A 14,379-nucleotide genomic window follows, 5' to 3' on the forward strand; every position below is an offset into this window, starting at 1 on the left:
CGAGGGTCTTTGTGTTTTAAATTAATTTTAAATGAAGCTTCTTAAACTTTTAAAAACCTTATTTACTTTACATACAGCAATTGTTTAGTTATATATTAGACTTATAGAAAGAGACCTTCTAAAAACGTTAAAATGTATCACTGGCACGCGAAACCTTAAATTAGAGTGAATAAATGAAGACTCGCACACCACTTCTGAAAGATTGCCGACCCCTGGGATATAACATGAATTTGGATATAACACGGTAAAGCAGTGCTCTAGGGAGGCGGGGCTGCGCACTTCAGTGGATCAAAGCAAGTTCAAAATAACACAGTTTCACCTATAATGTAACTTTTTTTGGCTCCCAAGGACAACATTATATCGAGGTAGAGGTGTATAATATCAGTATATATGGAACAGAATTGCTGGTCTACACTGGCAGGAGATTTATTAATTGACTTGAAAGTTATGAGACCTACTTATGCAGTTCTCTTCGGTGGTAATTAGGTGAGGAGGCCTATTTTTTTTCTAGCTATGTTTAGCTCAAGGAAAAAAAAAGATTCTGAAGGAACGAACAAAGATTTTTCTTAAAGTTTAAGTTGCAAGCGTCACTGTTGTTGGTAAATACACCAAACAGGGAGAGGGGAATTAGTTTTTAGAAAATAACCAGGAAAACAAATACAGAGGTGATGTTACTCTTACAAATTCCACCCACAAAAATAAGCCTCACCTATGCAAGTCACCAAAATGATAGGAGGCTCGCAGTAAATTGCATAGATATTCAAAGCATGATACTGAGCGATGCCTAGGCCCCTCTTCAGCAGGGCCTGATTATATCCATGTCCTCCACTGGGCTCCCTGGGGTTGGTTCCATCTTGATTAGGAGATACTACGCGTCCACTGACTCCCAACCACCACCCACTTATGGCACCAAAATGAGATATCAATCATAGTAAACTGAGAGCTTCTCCCGCCGACATGGTTACCACTGCTCGTTGGGGGGTGGTTTAATTATGTTGATGGGAGAACTCTTTCCCATCGGCATAGAGCATCTACACGAGCAATCTTACAGGGCCCAGATGCATCAGTACAGCTGTAAGCTCTCTCTTGTAGACATGGCCTTAAATGTTGATGGTTAAATCATCACCACTGGGTATCTGAGTTAACACCTAGGGCAATTCACACCTCGGAGCTATTGTTACAGGCTCAGTGGACTGGCATAGACATCCCTGCTTCAGTTACACTGTTACAGTTGTTTCTGAGTCCTAATAGGAGAGGCAATAAATACTGTAGGTGTACAGAGTGTCTTTCATCCCAAGAATCCTATAGTGCTATGTAAACCATATGGCAACAGCAACGTAGTCAGCTATCTCGGAGATGAATGGTGGCAATAAGCCAGCATATTTCTAAAGAGCAAGGAGAGGTGAAATCTTGGCCTAGAATCAAGTAAATTTGTCTACTAGGAAATTCTGTAAAGATTTTTAAAGGTCCAAGCAGAGCAGACCACACTTAATTTTAGTGGCTCAGCCAAAGGTGCCCCAGCCTAACCTTCCAATTAAGTCATACACGGTCGAGAATTCATCGGTCTTGGAATTAAGAAGTCAGCTCTAGGGGAGGAATGTTGGTCTTGTGGTGAAAGCACTAGAGTGGCACTCAGAAATTCTGGGGTCAGTTCAAAGCTCTGCCACAGAGCTTCCAAGGTGATTTTGGGTAAGACACTTCATGTCTGTAGGCCTCTGCTACCTATCTGTAAAACTGGGACAACAATGCTTCATTTCTCACACTCTGTCTTGTCTATTTAGACTGTAAACCAGGGGTCGGCAACCTTTCAGAAGTGCTGTGCTGAGTCTTCATTTATTCACTCTGATTTAAGGTTTTGTGTGCCGGTAATAGATTTTAACATTTTTAGATGGTCTCTTTCTCTAAGTCTGTAATATATAACTAAACTATTGTTGTATGTAAAGTAAATAAGGTTTTAAAAATGTTTAAGAAGCTTTATTTAAAATTAAATTAAAATGCAGAGCCCCCTGGACTGGTGGCCAGACCCAAGCAGAGTGAGTGCCACTGAAAATCAGCTTGCGTGCCGCCTTCAGCACATGTGCCATAGGTTGCCTATCCCTGCTCTAGTGGATAAAATAAACAGAGGTGTTCCTCTTGACTCTTCTCCATGTCACTTTGTTGTTTCTGAGCAGCAGCGTATGGAATCTGGCCAAAACAATGAGATTTGTGCTGTTAAACTCCAAGTTGTTGCCCTTCCAAGTGTCTTGCTCTTTCTCTATGAAACTATACAGCTGGAACAATGCTGGCTAACATAGTGAGAGAGAGCTCCTCTTTCAGGAAACTAGTTTTCTTACCATGCTTAGTGTGGGAGGGGAGTAATTCCCTAGGAAATCCATAAGGCTGTTAGATACAGTAAAAGTTTTTACTGTATCTATCTGGCATGTTGGGGGAATGGGGGAGTTGTGGTAAGTTTTTTTTTTTTTTTTTTTTTCTTAAAAAAAAAATCCAATTAACTAAGAGGATTGGGGTGTGTGGGCTCTGGGAGGGAGTTTGGGTGCAGGAGGGGGCTCAGGGCAGGGGGTTGGGATACAGAGGGGGTTTTGTGAAGCTGGATCTGGGTGGCACTCATCTCGGGCAGCTCCCTGGAAGCGGCGACCTGTCCCTGCTGCTCCTAGGCATAGGTATGGCAGGCAACTCTGTGTGCTGACCCTGCCCTGCACACTGGCTCCATAGCTCCCATTGGCCAGGAACTGCAGCCAATGAGAGCTGTGGGGGCAGTGCCTGTGGGTGGAGGCAGTGCCACACCTCCACCTGGGAGACAGCTGGGACAGGTTGCCGCTTCCAGGGAGCCTCACGGAGCCAGGTAGGGAGCCTACCAGCCCTGTGCCAACCAGACTATAAACTGAACTTTCTATGAAGATTAGAAATCCTGGTTTATAGAGCTTTTTGGTTGGTACAGGGCCAGATAACACAGCTTTTACTGTACTTACATTTCAGCAGATTGGCTTAAATATAGCCCAGGCTCTTAGTGACCAAAAATTTACCACTGTCTGGTTGCTGCTTTTTGATTTATCCTGTGGGCATTGGACGCAGTCTCCTTTCAAGCAGATAAATGACGGCTCACAACTGTCACTTGACAGAGGTGAAGCTTTGATTGGGCCATGGAAAATGACAGACCTCTAAGCATTAGACAGTAGTTCTCTCTCAAAGTCAAAGCACCGTGGTGAGGAGGCGAGAACAGCTGCAGCAGCCATGCACTCTGTGGCTAAAAAGAGGACTTGACTCTCACTTGGACAGGGGAAGTGAAATTCAGGGCTAGATTAGTAGTCAACAGCTTAAAAGATGAAACAGAAAAAAAAACCCAAACCACTATCTAATTTCGTCTAGAGCATGATGCATTTTTCAATATGCGAGTTTTATCATGTTGTACTAAGAGATGTAGTCGCAGCCCCTGCCAGAATATCCCCATTACAACTGTACTTCTTGCTTAGATTTCCAACTCGATGTCTGTGGCTTTTAGTTTGTATCATGGCTCTAACATTTTCTGTCTCGCCTCTTGTTGTATTTTTGCTTCTAGGCACTGTATGAGAAACTGATGATGATCATATTCATGAACAGCTCCGACAGTGAAGAGGAAGCCTGTAATGAGAGAACATCACTGATATCAGCGGACAGCCCCCCTGCAGCCTCCTACCAGGATGGCCTGCAAGCACCAGAAGCAGCAGAAACGCAGACACACAGGGTAGGTCTGCACTGCATCTAGAAAGAGAGAAAATGTGGTATGATGCCATTGCTGCTCTGCTGAATAAATCACTTAATGCCTTCTAGTGTATCCTAGGGTCAGCCAGGCCTCGTTTCAGGGGTACTGCAGTTTTGTGTATTTCTTAAATAACAGCAATAGTCTGTTCTTTCCCTGTCTTTTCATGCCCCTCCCCTCCCAGTTGCTAGAGCTGTGAGTTTAAAGCATGTCTGATACCCGTGACTTTCCTGAGGGATGTTCTCTCTAAGCTTCCTTGTTTGTTTAAAGGGCCAAACTAGCTGCCTGAGCTCTTCTCCAGAGCTTCCTCAGTACTGGGCAAACAAATCAGATGTTAATTAGGATCTTATGCAAGTAATAGTGAAGCAACCATGTAATGCAAGGACAGGATTGCTGAGAAAACAGATTCAAATGGCTGGGCATCAGACCCTTCAGTTGGAATTTCCTTCAATTCCAATTGTGTGCATTGCCCTTCTCCCCCATTTTAAATGTCTGCAGATGTTTATGCTTTAGACTTCAAAAAAAAAATCATTTTCCAGTTCATAGCATGTCTGACACAGGTGGTGATTGCATCTCTAGTCATGGGGCTTACATGTTCACTTCCACGTAGTTAGAACTTTCTGCTATAGTATAGGGTGTGACAGTGTGTCACCAGGAAATCTAATGAGTGAATGCTTTGCATGGAAAATAAAGAGGGTCTTATGCATACTCTATCTTCTCTTTACAGAAGAGGCGTACTGGTGGCAGTTGTAGCCCTAGTGATGCTGACGGTGGTAATTCTGACTCGGGAATTCCAGTAAGAGAGATTGCTGTGGACGATAAGGAGGAGGAACTGACCCTGAAATATGGAGCAAAGCATGTGATCATGCTTTTTGTGCCTGTCACGCTGTGTATGGTTGTTGTCGTTGCCACCATAAAGTCAGTGCGCTTCTACACAGAGAAAAATGGGCAGTTGTAAGTAGGTTCCTAAAAGCAGCGTGTGTGTGGCTATGATCTCTTGCATTGCAAACACATTCTGTATCCATATACACAGAGATGCATGTACCCAGAGGCCTTCCACAGTGGGATGAGAACCTCTACCCACTCAGTTAGAAACTAACTCTGTAAACAGGCAAAGACTTTATTCTTTTGAACTGGGCAAAATATACTAAGTTCATCTGACAAGAATGGATCCTAATGGACCAGTTAGAAACCAAGGTGGGAAAAGGGCATTGATGTTAGGATAGGACTTAAACTGCTTTTACTCTGGCTACCTCAGAAGTTGTGGTGAGGTTGCTTCCCACCACATTATAGGAACTCTGGTTGGATTCTCTTTTTTAGGCATCAGCTGTCAGCAAATGGGATATAGCACACTCGGATGGATGGAAAAGTGTCTCTCACTGCTGAGTGATCTCTGTGGCTTTTAAAGATTCATGTTAATAGGCATAGAGAGAGTTCCATCCAGCCCTCTTGACCAGGACAGTGACTGAGGACATTTTTTGGGGCTGCAACATGGGACTGGAGGCACAGGCGCCAACTTTCCTTGGCGCCGGTGGATGCTCATGCCCCCGCCTTGACCATGCCCCTATTGGACCCCTCCCCAAATCCCCACCTCTTCCCTGAGCTCTCCGCGTTTCTTCTCCTTCTCCTCCTACCCCCTCCTTCCCAGCGCTTGTCACATGAAACAGCTGTTTCCTGGCACAAGCGCTAGGAGGTAGAGGGGAGAAGCAGGACACAGCAGCGCGCTCAGAGGAGGAGGCAGGGCAGAAGCAGAGGTGAGCTGAGATGCCCGGGGGGTCGGGTCAGGTTGGGGAGCTGCTGGTGGGTGCAGAGCACCCATGGAGTCGGCGCCTATGAGTGGAGGATGTTTCATACGGGATTAAAAGGGGACTGGCACTTCCCTGAAATATAGCTGAAGAAAACAAAGTGTTAGGACGTGTGAAAAATAAGAGACTCTGGAAATCAATGGTGCAGTCTTAACCTTATCACACACAAAGTACAGCAGAAACAGAAGGGTCCAGAGACAAGGAACAAAAATAACTAGTGGCCTGGAGAGACCTCTGTGTGCAGAAAGAATGAAACGTCTTTGTTGAAAAGATGCTGAAGTTAATGGTCTCTTCCCTTAGTGATCCATAGGGTTCTCTGCTGTGGGTGCTCTCTAAGCACGCTCTGGGGATTAGGATTGGGATTCCAGTGATCATGGGAGTCACACACAGACATTGGAGGACAGTTTATCTTGGTGGCAGTGTAATAGCATAGTATGTACCTGTCAGTGACGTAACGTCTCTTTTCTTTGCAGGATCTACACCCCTTTTAGTGAAGATACACCTTCCGTGGGCCAGCGTCTCCTGAACTCCGTGCTGAATACTATCATAATGATCAGTGTTATCATCGTGATGACCGTGTTCCTAGTTGTGCTGTATAAATATCGTTGTTACAAGGTAAGGTATTTATGCTGGACAAAATATACATCATATAGTAATCAGTGAAAGTATCCCAGACTAGTTTTGAGAGGGCTTGTGTGTTGGTGAGAGATGTATAGGCATTGCATTAGTAGTTCTCCTAGATTATGCACATCATAGGAATCTCCTTTTAGAGTAGCCATTACCAGCAGTTAAAGACTTTATTATCATCTCTCTTCACAGCGAGTGGGCATTCACAGATAACTAGACTGATGCTGGTTTTATTTTTTGGCTGTTGGAAGCTGTTTAAGTTTTAGTCGAAGTTCTGCACTGAACAGAGACTGCATTTTTTCTGTTTCCATTTCTTGCAGTTGTTTTTGAAGTATGGTCAGTCTCTGGAATTTTGTAAGTACTGGAGAGAGTAAATTTCACATGTAACAGAGCAGTATGAATGCTCTGTCTAGGCTCCAGGTTAATCTGAGTTTATTTAACGAAATTTGTGGATTTTTCTACCCCCATTAGTTATCCTCTCCTATAAGTTAAAGGTCTGTGACTTTGTACTATAGTCTCCATTTTGGCTTGAATCCTGTAGCTTTGAGTGAAGAGGTTTCAGAGTTTAAACTCTGTCCAGACTGATATTAACAAATGAAGATGTTTTTGATATAGCTGCACTGTCCCATAAGTTTCCTCTTTTTCAAGAGTGTGACACCAGCTTTCTGAGGAAGTGGATAGTTCCTGGCTGTGAGGATTGGTTTGGAGTCATCTATGGTGGGTGGGGTGGTGGGAGGAAGAGGAGAGTAGTTAGAGGAAAAAGCAAATTCAGTTCTTGTCATGCTGTGTAAAGTGGCAGCAGACTGCCCAGGAAGAGATGTGAGATTTCATTTATGGGGTGGGGATGAGGGTGAGAGAGAGAGAACAATCAGCAACAGAACCCTGTGGGGACATCAACAGGCTATGGGGGAGGAGGGGAAAGTACTAAGAGGTCAGGTGTGGAAGCAGAAGGACAATCTGAGCACAGTTGTGAAAGCCCAAGGAGGAGGTAATCAGCTGTGAAAGCAGAAGATAAGTTTATCAGGATAACTGCAGATAATAAGAGCCCTCCTCTGGCTTTCAGGAGCCAGTCATTCATGATTTGAACCATGGAACCTACCTACCTACTATTTTTTCACTCCATGCATCTGATGAAGTGGGTTATAGCCTATGAAAGCTTATGCCCAAATAAGTTTGTTAGTCTCTAAGGTGCCACAAGGACTCCTCATTGTTTTTGTTGAACCAGGGAAGTTTCAGTGTTGTGGAGAAGTTGGAGATCAGACTGCAATGGATCCAAAAGGGAATTGGTGGAGAGGAAGCCAAAGCAACAGGGCGCAGGTAGCGTGCTCAAAGAGCTTGGAAAGAAAGATAGGAATAGAGAGAGGCTGAGGTAACTGGATAGTCCAGGGGGATTCCCTCTCTCTTCCCTATGGAGTGCATGATGTATTGAAGGAAAGAGAGGAAGACAGTCAAAGGCTGGCAACTCGTGGAGGTCCCTGACAATACTGGTGCAGACAGCACTACACCATGAAGAAAAAGCTATCCAGTCATGTCAACTACTTTCTTGTCTTTTTCCATTGAACAGTTTATCCATGGTTGGCTGATTCTTTCATCACTGATGCTGCTGTTCCTTTTCACTTACATCTATCTAGGGTAAGTGCCAACATTCTGCTTGTACTGTAGTAATTGAGTAATTCATTAAACCCTTGTTTGCGGTAGACAGTGAAACTTGACTAATTCATACCAAGAAAAATAATGGTGTCTCCATCTCTCAGCAAAGCCTGAAGAGTAGTTGTAGTGAGGCTGCCTGTTGCTCACACTTCGTTGTCTTTACAAAACATGCTATGGTCCATCAGCTCGTAGGTTGACAAAATATTGTCAAGCAAACTAAGCCTCAGTGGACAGTAAAAACTATGGTTGCCTTATCTTTGCTTTTTAAAAATGGTTTACTTGCTAATTTGTAACAGAAGGCTCCCTGTTTGGAGAGGGTGCTATCACTGACGTTTGCCACTTAAATAGTGAGCTCTCAGAATGGGCTGTTGGTGCAGTAGTGGCACCTGAGAGCTGGGCCCGAGAGTTTTTTCTGATGGTGGGGCAAGCTAGGGGGATACTCTGACTTGACAGTGTGCCTTATTTTACTCTCTCACATCTCTGCAAATTTTTCTTTCCCCTTAACTTCAGTGCTTGGTCACACCTCACATCTAGCTTGCTAATGACGTATTTATTTGTCTTGACAATTGTACCTTGGGCAGGACATTTCTCGTTTGCCATCTCTACTAAATGCTATTCACACTGCTGCACTCTTATTTTCAGCTCTATCTAGAAATTTTACTAACCTGAATGCACAATCCGATCGTTGTCTCTCGCTGTCTGCTCCAAAGTGTAAGGCAATTCAGTACTTGTGTGCTATGCAGTTTGAGTAGCAGCTGTGTTAGTCTGTATCTGCAAAAAGAACAAGAGTACTTGTGGCACCTTAGAGACTAACAAATTTATTTCAGCATGAGCTTTCGTGAGCTATAGCTCACTTCTTCGGATGCATAGAATGGAACACAAAGAGGAGATATTTATACATACAGATAACAACATGAAAAGGTGGAAGTATGCATACCAACAGGAAGAGTCTAATCGATTGAGATGAGCTATCTTCAGCAGGAGAAGAACTTTTGAAGTGATTGATTAAGATGACCCATAGAAGGTGTGAGGAGAACTTAACATAGGGAAATAGATTCAATTAGTGTAATGACCCAACCATTCCCAATCTCTGTTTAGGCCTGAGTTAATTGTGTCTAATTTGCATATTAATTAGAGTTCAGAAACAGACTCCAAAGAGACTACTGAAGTTTTTTTGTTGCAAAATTGCCACCTTCAAGTCTGTCACTGAGTGGTTAGAGAGGTTGAAGTGTTCTCCAACTGGTTTTTCAATGTTATGATTCCTGATGTCAGATTTGGGTCCATTTATTCTTTTGCGAAGAGACTGTCTGGTTTGGCCAATGTACATGGCAGAGGGGCATTGCTGGCACATGATGGCATATATCACTTTGGTAAATGTGCAGGTGAACGAGCCCCTGATGGCGTGGCTGATGTGATGTCACTTGAATAGATATGTGGACAGAGCTGGCATCGGGCTTTGTTGCAAGGATAGGTTCCTGGGTTAGTGTCGTGTTCACCCTATTGCCGTAAAACTATAGTGAACTGGAAGCAGCCATTGATGCAAGGCAAGTGGACAATTAGGGATGGGAAGCAATGATGGCACCTTCTGCTTTGGGTGAGAGCAACGAGTTTGTGGAACTGCTGCTGCTTCCAGCTGGGCCTTGTGATTGCTGCACCCATCAGCTCACATTCGACAGCATGGCCTTCAGTTTCAGAGTGACCAGCTATGGCCCTGCTGAGGAGTCTGATGTTGGGAATGGACAGGCTCATGTTACAGATCTGTTGCATTCCTTCTCTTTGGCAAGTGGAATTTTTTAAATTCAGGACCTGACTTGCTTCGTCTTAGTCAGGCCTGAGATCTGCCTGTTTGACTAGTGCCATGAAGGTGTCTTGCCTGTCAGCTGCATGTTGCTTAGCTAAATCACCTTTGGTTTCATTCTGCAGCGAAGTGCTGAAGACCTACAACGTGGCTATGGATTACCTCACCTTGTTCTTTGTCATCTGGAATTTTGGAGCAGTTGGGATGATTTGTATCCACTGGAAGGGTCCCTTGCACCTCCAGCAGGCCTATCTCATTATGATCAGTGCGCTGATGGCATTGGTTTTCATTAAATATCTGCCCGAATGGTCAGCGTGGGTCATTCTAGGAGCCATTTCCATTTATGGTAAGGGTTGGATGTGACTGTAATAATGTCTGTCTTTAATGTGCAGAACCTATGCAGGAGGAATGACTTAATTTATGGAACCCCTTGGTGTGGGCAGTGGGCTTTACCAGGAGTAACCTGTCAGTAATGCAAAACTCATTGATTCATTACTGGGAAATCCCAGATTTTTAGCATTAAGTAAAAAGGCTGTCTGTACCTGTGGAACTGGGGGAAACTTACCCCAGGTGACATTCTAAATAGTTTGGAGCACTGAAGGGGATAAACTGGCTCACAGGAATGAAATGTACAAATGACATGAACTATATAAAAGACACAATAATAAGGGTTTTGAAACATGAATAAAAAATTCTATGTGTAGTCTGATCCTGTACACCTCAAGTACATTATAGTCTTATTTTAAGGAAATGAAGGCATATTTAAGGGCACTTACAATGTTAGCCAGCACATTTAAAAATCTTAACACTGAACTGGGAGACTGTATTTCAGCACAGGGGATCTTCAAGCAGAGAATAATTAATTATGAGATGGTGTTATGGTAATCTTACCAACTTTACATCATGACTGTTGTGCATAAAATAGCTCTAGATGCCATTTTGAAGAGAGATGGTGCGGAGGGGGGGAAAGAATTACCTGTTAGATTTGAAATGCACAGAAGATGTGGCTTGAGATCAGAGAATCTGGCCCTTTTTCTCTTCACAGATCTGATCGCTGTGCTGTGTCCCAGAGGGCCATTGAGAATGCTGGTAGAAACTGCACAGGAGAGAAATGAACCTATATTTCCTGCATTAATATATTCTTGTGAGTAATCACTTCTACATTTGAATGCTAATGTTTTAACTGGATTTATATCAATTCAAGCTTATAGCCACACTGTACCAATGAGCAGCATTTTCCTTAACTACTTGCTCTCAAAACTGCCAGTGTGTTTGTCATCTAAACTAGCATTTATAAAGGAGTTGGCTAATTCAAGTTAACTGGTGATCAACTAACTAAAATGGGGGCAGGCAACCTACGGCACGTGTGCCAAAGGCGGCATGTGAGCTGATTTTCAGTGGCACTCACGCTGCCTGGGTCCTGGCCACCGGTCCAGAGGGCTCTACATTTTAATTTAACTGTAAATGGAGCTTCTTAAACATTTTGAAAACCTTATTTACTTTAATATATAACTAAACCATTGTTGTATCTAAAGACTTATAGAAAGAAACCTTTTAAAAAGGTTAACATGTATTACTGGCACGTGAAACCTTAAATTAGAGTGAATAAGTGAAGACTCGACACACCACTTCTGAAAGGTTGCTGAGCCCTGAACTAAAACTAGAATATGGCCACAAACCCTAGTCTAGACATACCCTTAGAAATTGAGGAGTTTTAAATGCTGATTTACCAGTGTGTTATGTGGGTTATAGGCCACATCTTTCAAGATACGAATCAGCCTATTGTGGTATTAAACACAAGCTATGTTGGAAGAACATTAAGGCTGCAAAGTCAAGCACTCCTATTTAGGAAACGTCAAAATAAAGGGTACTTGTGTACTTCGCATTATATAGCACTTTCATGTTCAAAGCACACATCCCATTGATTTCAGTTGAAGTTGTGAGGGCTCAACACTTCTGCAAATCGGACTGTAGGGTCTCAAGTTGGGCATGCAGAAAATGAGGAATATACCACTTAGCTTTTCACAGGTGGTCACTTGGTTTTAAGTGACTTGCCCAGCATGCCGCAGGCACTCTGTGGCAAAGGCAGGGGTAGAATCTAGTTCTCCAGGGCAGCATTCAACTACCTGAACCGTGAGACTGTCCTTTCCTTTCTCTTCCTGCAATCCCCTGCCTTGTTTACCACATGCCTTCTAACTCTGCAGGAAATGAAGGAGGGGTACTTCAGACAACAGGCTCTTTCACTTTACAACTTTGATTCATCCTTGGTGCACGTCAATCTTGTGCATTGAATGAAGCAGGGTTCCAATAGGTAAAAAGTGATTATGCAATTAAAGACCACATGATGATGTAGCACAAGAGGGTTATGCGGTAAGGTGCTGGAGTGTGCCCATTGTGCATGCAATATTCAGAGACTTTAGCTGCTAACTTGTAAGAAGTCTTCACTGAGCATGTGTAAGCTAAGATTTTTCAGAAGCTTAAAACTTGGCCAAAATTGGGCAGATGTTCACATGAACAGGAAAAGGCACATCCTTAGCACAGGGTGGCCTGTCTGTTAAATTTAAGTTCATGCTCCAAAGCATGGCGGTACTAGAACTTCTCACGGAAAAGGTCACCAGATTTTTTTTTTCATATGAGTGAATAATAATTTTTCCTAGCCTCGTCTTGCAAACAGCTACAATCTTTTGGCCGATACTTTCCAAAAAAAAATTCAACCATAGGCATGTGTCCAGTGTGAAATTCAGCTCAAGCCATAACATTTATAAGCAACTGAAAGCAGGGACTTATGGGAGATAGCAGACAACCTTTATAATGGATGGTGCTACCAGTCTCACTTATAAGATTTCTGTCTTAGAAGGTGGTATGCATGAGAACCAATGTCTCCTTCACAGAATCAGAAGTCCTAGAGAGAAACTTAAATCATCTGATTTGTACTAATATTTTAGCAGGTGACCACAGGATACAAAGGAAACCCATTTATGCCTGTGTTGATCCCTGCATACAACTTTGACATGGCATCTTTAAGGGTATAGTCTTATTTTATTAGCCAGTACAGGGCAGTAGCTGTTAGAGTAGTCTCCCAGCTACCTTCTTCTTCATGTCCAATGCCTTGGAGAAATTTGGCCTGCATGCCCCAGATGTTGCACTGATATGACCACACCCACACCACAGAAACCTGTGTGCAACAATCCTGACAGCAAAATTACTCTGTAGCATTCCTGCAGTCAGCCTCTGTGCTTTTTCTATCCTGTACGGGTACATCTCTGCCATTATCACACTAGTATTTGAGCACCTTTCAGCAGTGCAATAAGCAACATCTCAAACATCTGTCATGTGGCTGGTTCTTTCTCATTCTCCCTCCAGGGGGAGAATTGCAGGTGCAGTGTAACTTTTTGTTGTTGGTTGTTACCCATTTTCATAGGGAAGCAGAGGGGAGCTTTCTATTGGTTCAGCATTTTCCCCTGCCCCCCCCCCCCCCATTTTTAAAATATATTCTTCAGAAAAGGCACAATTACTTCAAAGGGCTTAGGACCTGTGCTGTTTAATGGTCTCACACCTCCGCTAAGATATTAAACCTGTATAGGAAGGTGTGGGAGTTTTCTTTATCGCTTATTAGCCTACCCAGATTTCCTGGGCTGACAAACCTCTTACCAGGTTCTACCCTAAAAGGGAAGTGAAATGCTTATGAGAATAAATCCCTAAGATAGGGGGCTTATTATGAGAGCAGTGATACTGTGGTACCAGCCATAGCAACATAGCTGCAGAAGTTATCTGAATGGCACTGAGTACACAATGAACCTCTCTGGATACAGGATGTTCAGTCTGGCAGGTGGAAATTGACAGGTTAATATAGCTGCTCTTTAATGAAGCCTTTTCCTGGTTCATCCTGCTGCCATGGAGTGATTGGAAAGGACTCTTCTGGGATGTTGTGCTTTTTTTTTTTTTTTTAGCAAGGCTTCTGTTATGCTGTGGGAGGGAGAGAAGCAGTGGGAAAGGTCTGGATGAAGTCTGACTCTCAGCACAGCTAATCAAGAACTTCTTCCATCGGAGAAGGAAAAAACCACAGAAGACAGTAGCTCAACAAAGTTTATTTAGCCTGACATCCATGTTTCCATTGTAAGACTGCAGTCTGTGGAGGCTTCCTTGCTGCAACTGAGCCTTATATGGAATCACAGTCTTTATCTGCCTTGGTGTTCTCATAAACCATAAGGAAACCAGAGCCCTAGTGTAAATCTCAAGTAAACTTCTGCCTCTTTTCTGATCTCAAAAGGGTCCCTGCCTTCTTTATTTTAGGGAGTCATCTCAAAAGTAAACCCCAAACCATCCTCTGCCTGCCCTTGGATATTCCCACTTACCTCCCAGGAGGCTTCCAACATCCCCCCTTACAGAAAAACAAGAGGGAAGGGGTGGCCAATCAGAAATAAAAAAACAGAAAAATCCCTCACCACCCTAGGTAGGTGGGTTGCAGCATTCTCTCGTTAACAAAGAATGTTACAGAAAACCTGCCACTATCCCTGCCCTTAGTGGCACTATTTCTTGGGCCACCTCTTTCCTTTAGAAGATCAAGTGAAGGAGATGAAGGGGCCTTAGCTTTCTGAGAGCCATAGAAAACAAAATGGTTTCCTTGCATGCAATAATTTGTGGTCTGAGTGCTGACACGTGTAATATGCTGTCTCCATCCCCTCCTATCTTGCCAAGTAAATTACTAGAGAATGGGAATATGCCAACCAACATGTGTGTTTCCCCAGGGTGATTGTTTGGTT

The 14,379-nt window shown here is 43.4% G+C and overlaps 3 protein-coding genes across 3 annotated transcripts in view; all 3 read left to right on the top strand.

The window, feature by feature from the left end:
• Nucleotides 1-14,379, top strand: part of XDH (xanthine dehydrogenase) — an 855,537-nt gene that overhangs the window by 205,894 nt on the left and 635,264 nt on the right. The window lies entirely within an intron of this gene.
• The window catches only part of COQ8A (coenzyme Q8A), a 160,865-nt gene that overhangs the window by 37,141 nt on the left and 109,345 nt on the right, over nt 1-14,379 (top strand). The gene's annotated exons all lie outside the window — the stretch shown is intronic.
• PSEN2 (presenilin 2) overlaps nt 1-14,379 on the top strand; it is a 28,334-nt gene that overhangs the window by 2,322 nt on the left and 11,633 nt on the right. The window contains exons 3-8 of the mRNA XM_050948583.1: nt 3,557-3,721; nt 4,464-4,690; nt 6,015-6,156; nt 7,733-7,800; nt 9,742-9,962; nt 10,662-10,760. Coding sequence (XP_050804540.1) covers nt 3,575-3,721; nt 4,464-4,690; nt 6,015-6,156; nt 7,733-7,800; nt 9,742-9,962; nt 10,662-10,760 — 904 coding nt within the window. The 5' untranslated portion in view covers nt 3,557-3,574. The remainder of the gene's footprint in view (nt 1-3,556; nt 3,722-4,463; nt 4,691-6,014; nt 6,157-7,732; nt 7,801-9,741; nt 9,963-10,661; nt 10,761-14,379) is intronic.

Source organism: Gopherus flavomarginatus, chromosome 4 (genome assembly GCF_025201925.1).
Source record: "Gopherus flavomarginatus isolate rGopFla2 chromosome 4, rGopFla2.mat.asm, whole genome shotgun sequence".
Classification (NCBI taxonomy): Eukaryota; Metazoa; Chordata; order Testudines; family Testudinidae; genus Gopherus; species Gopherus flavomarginatus.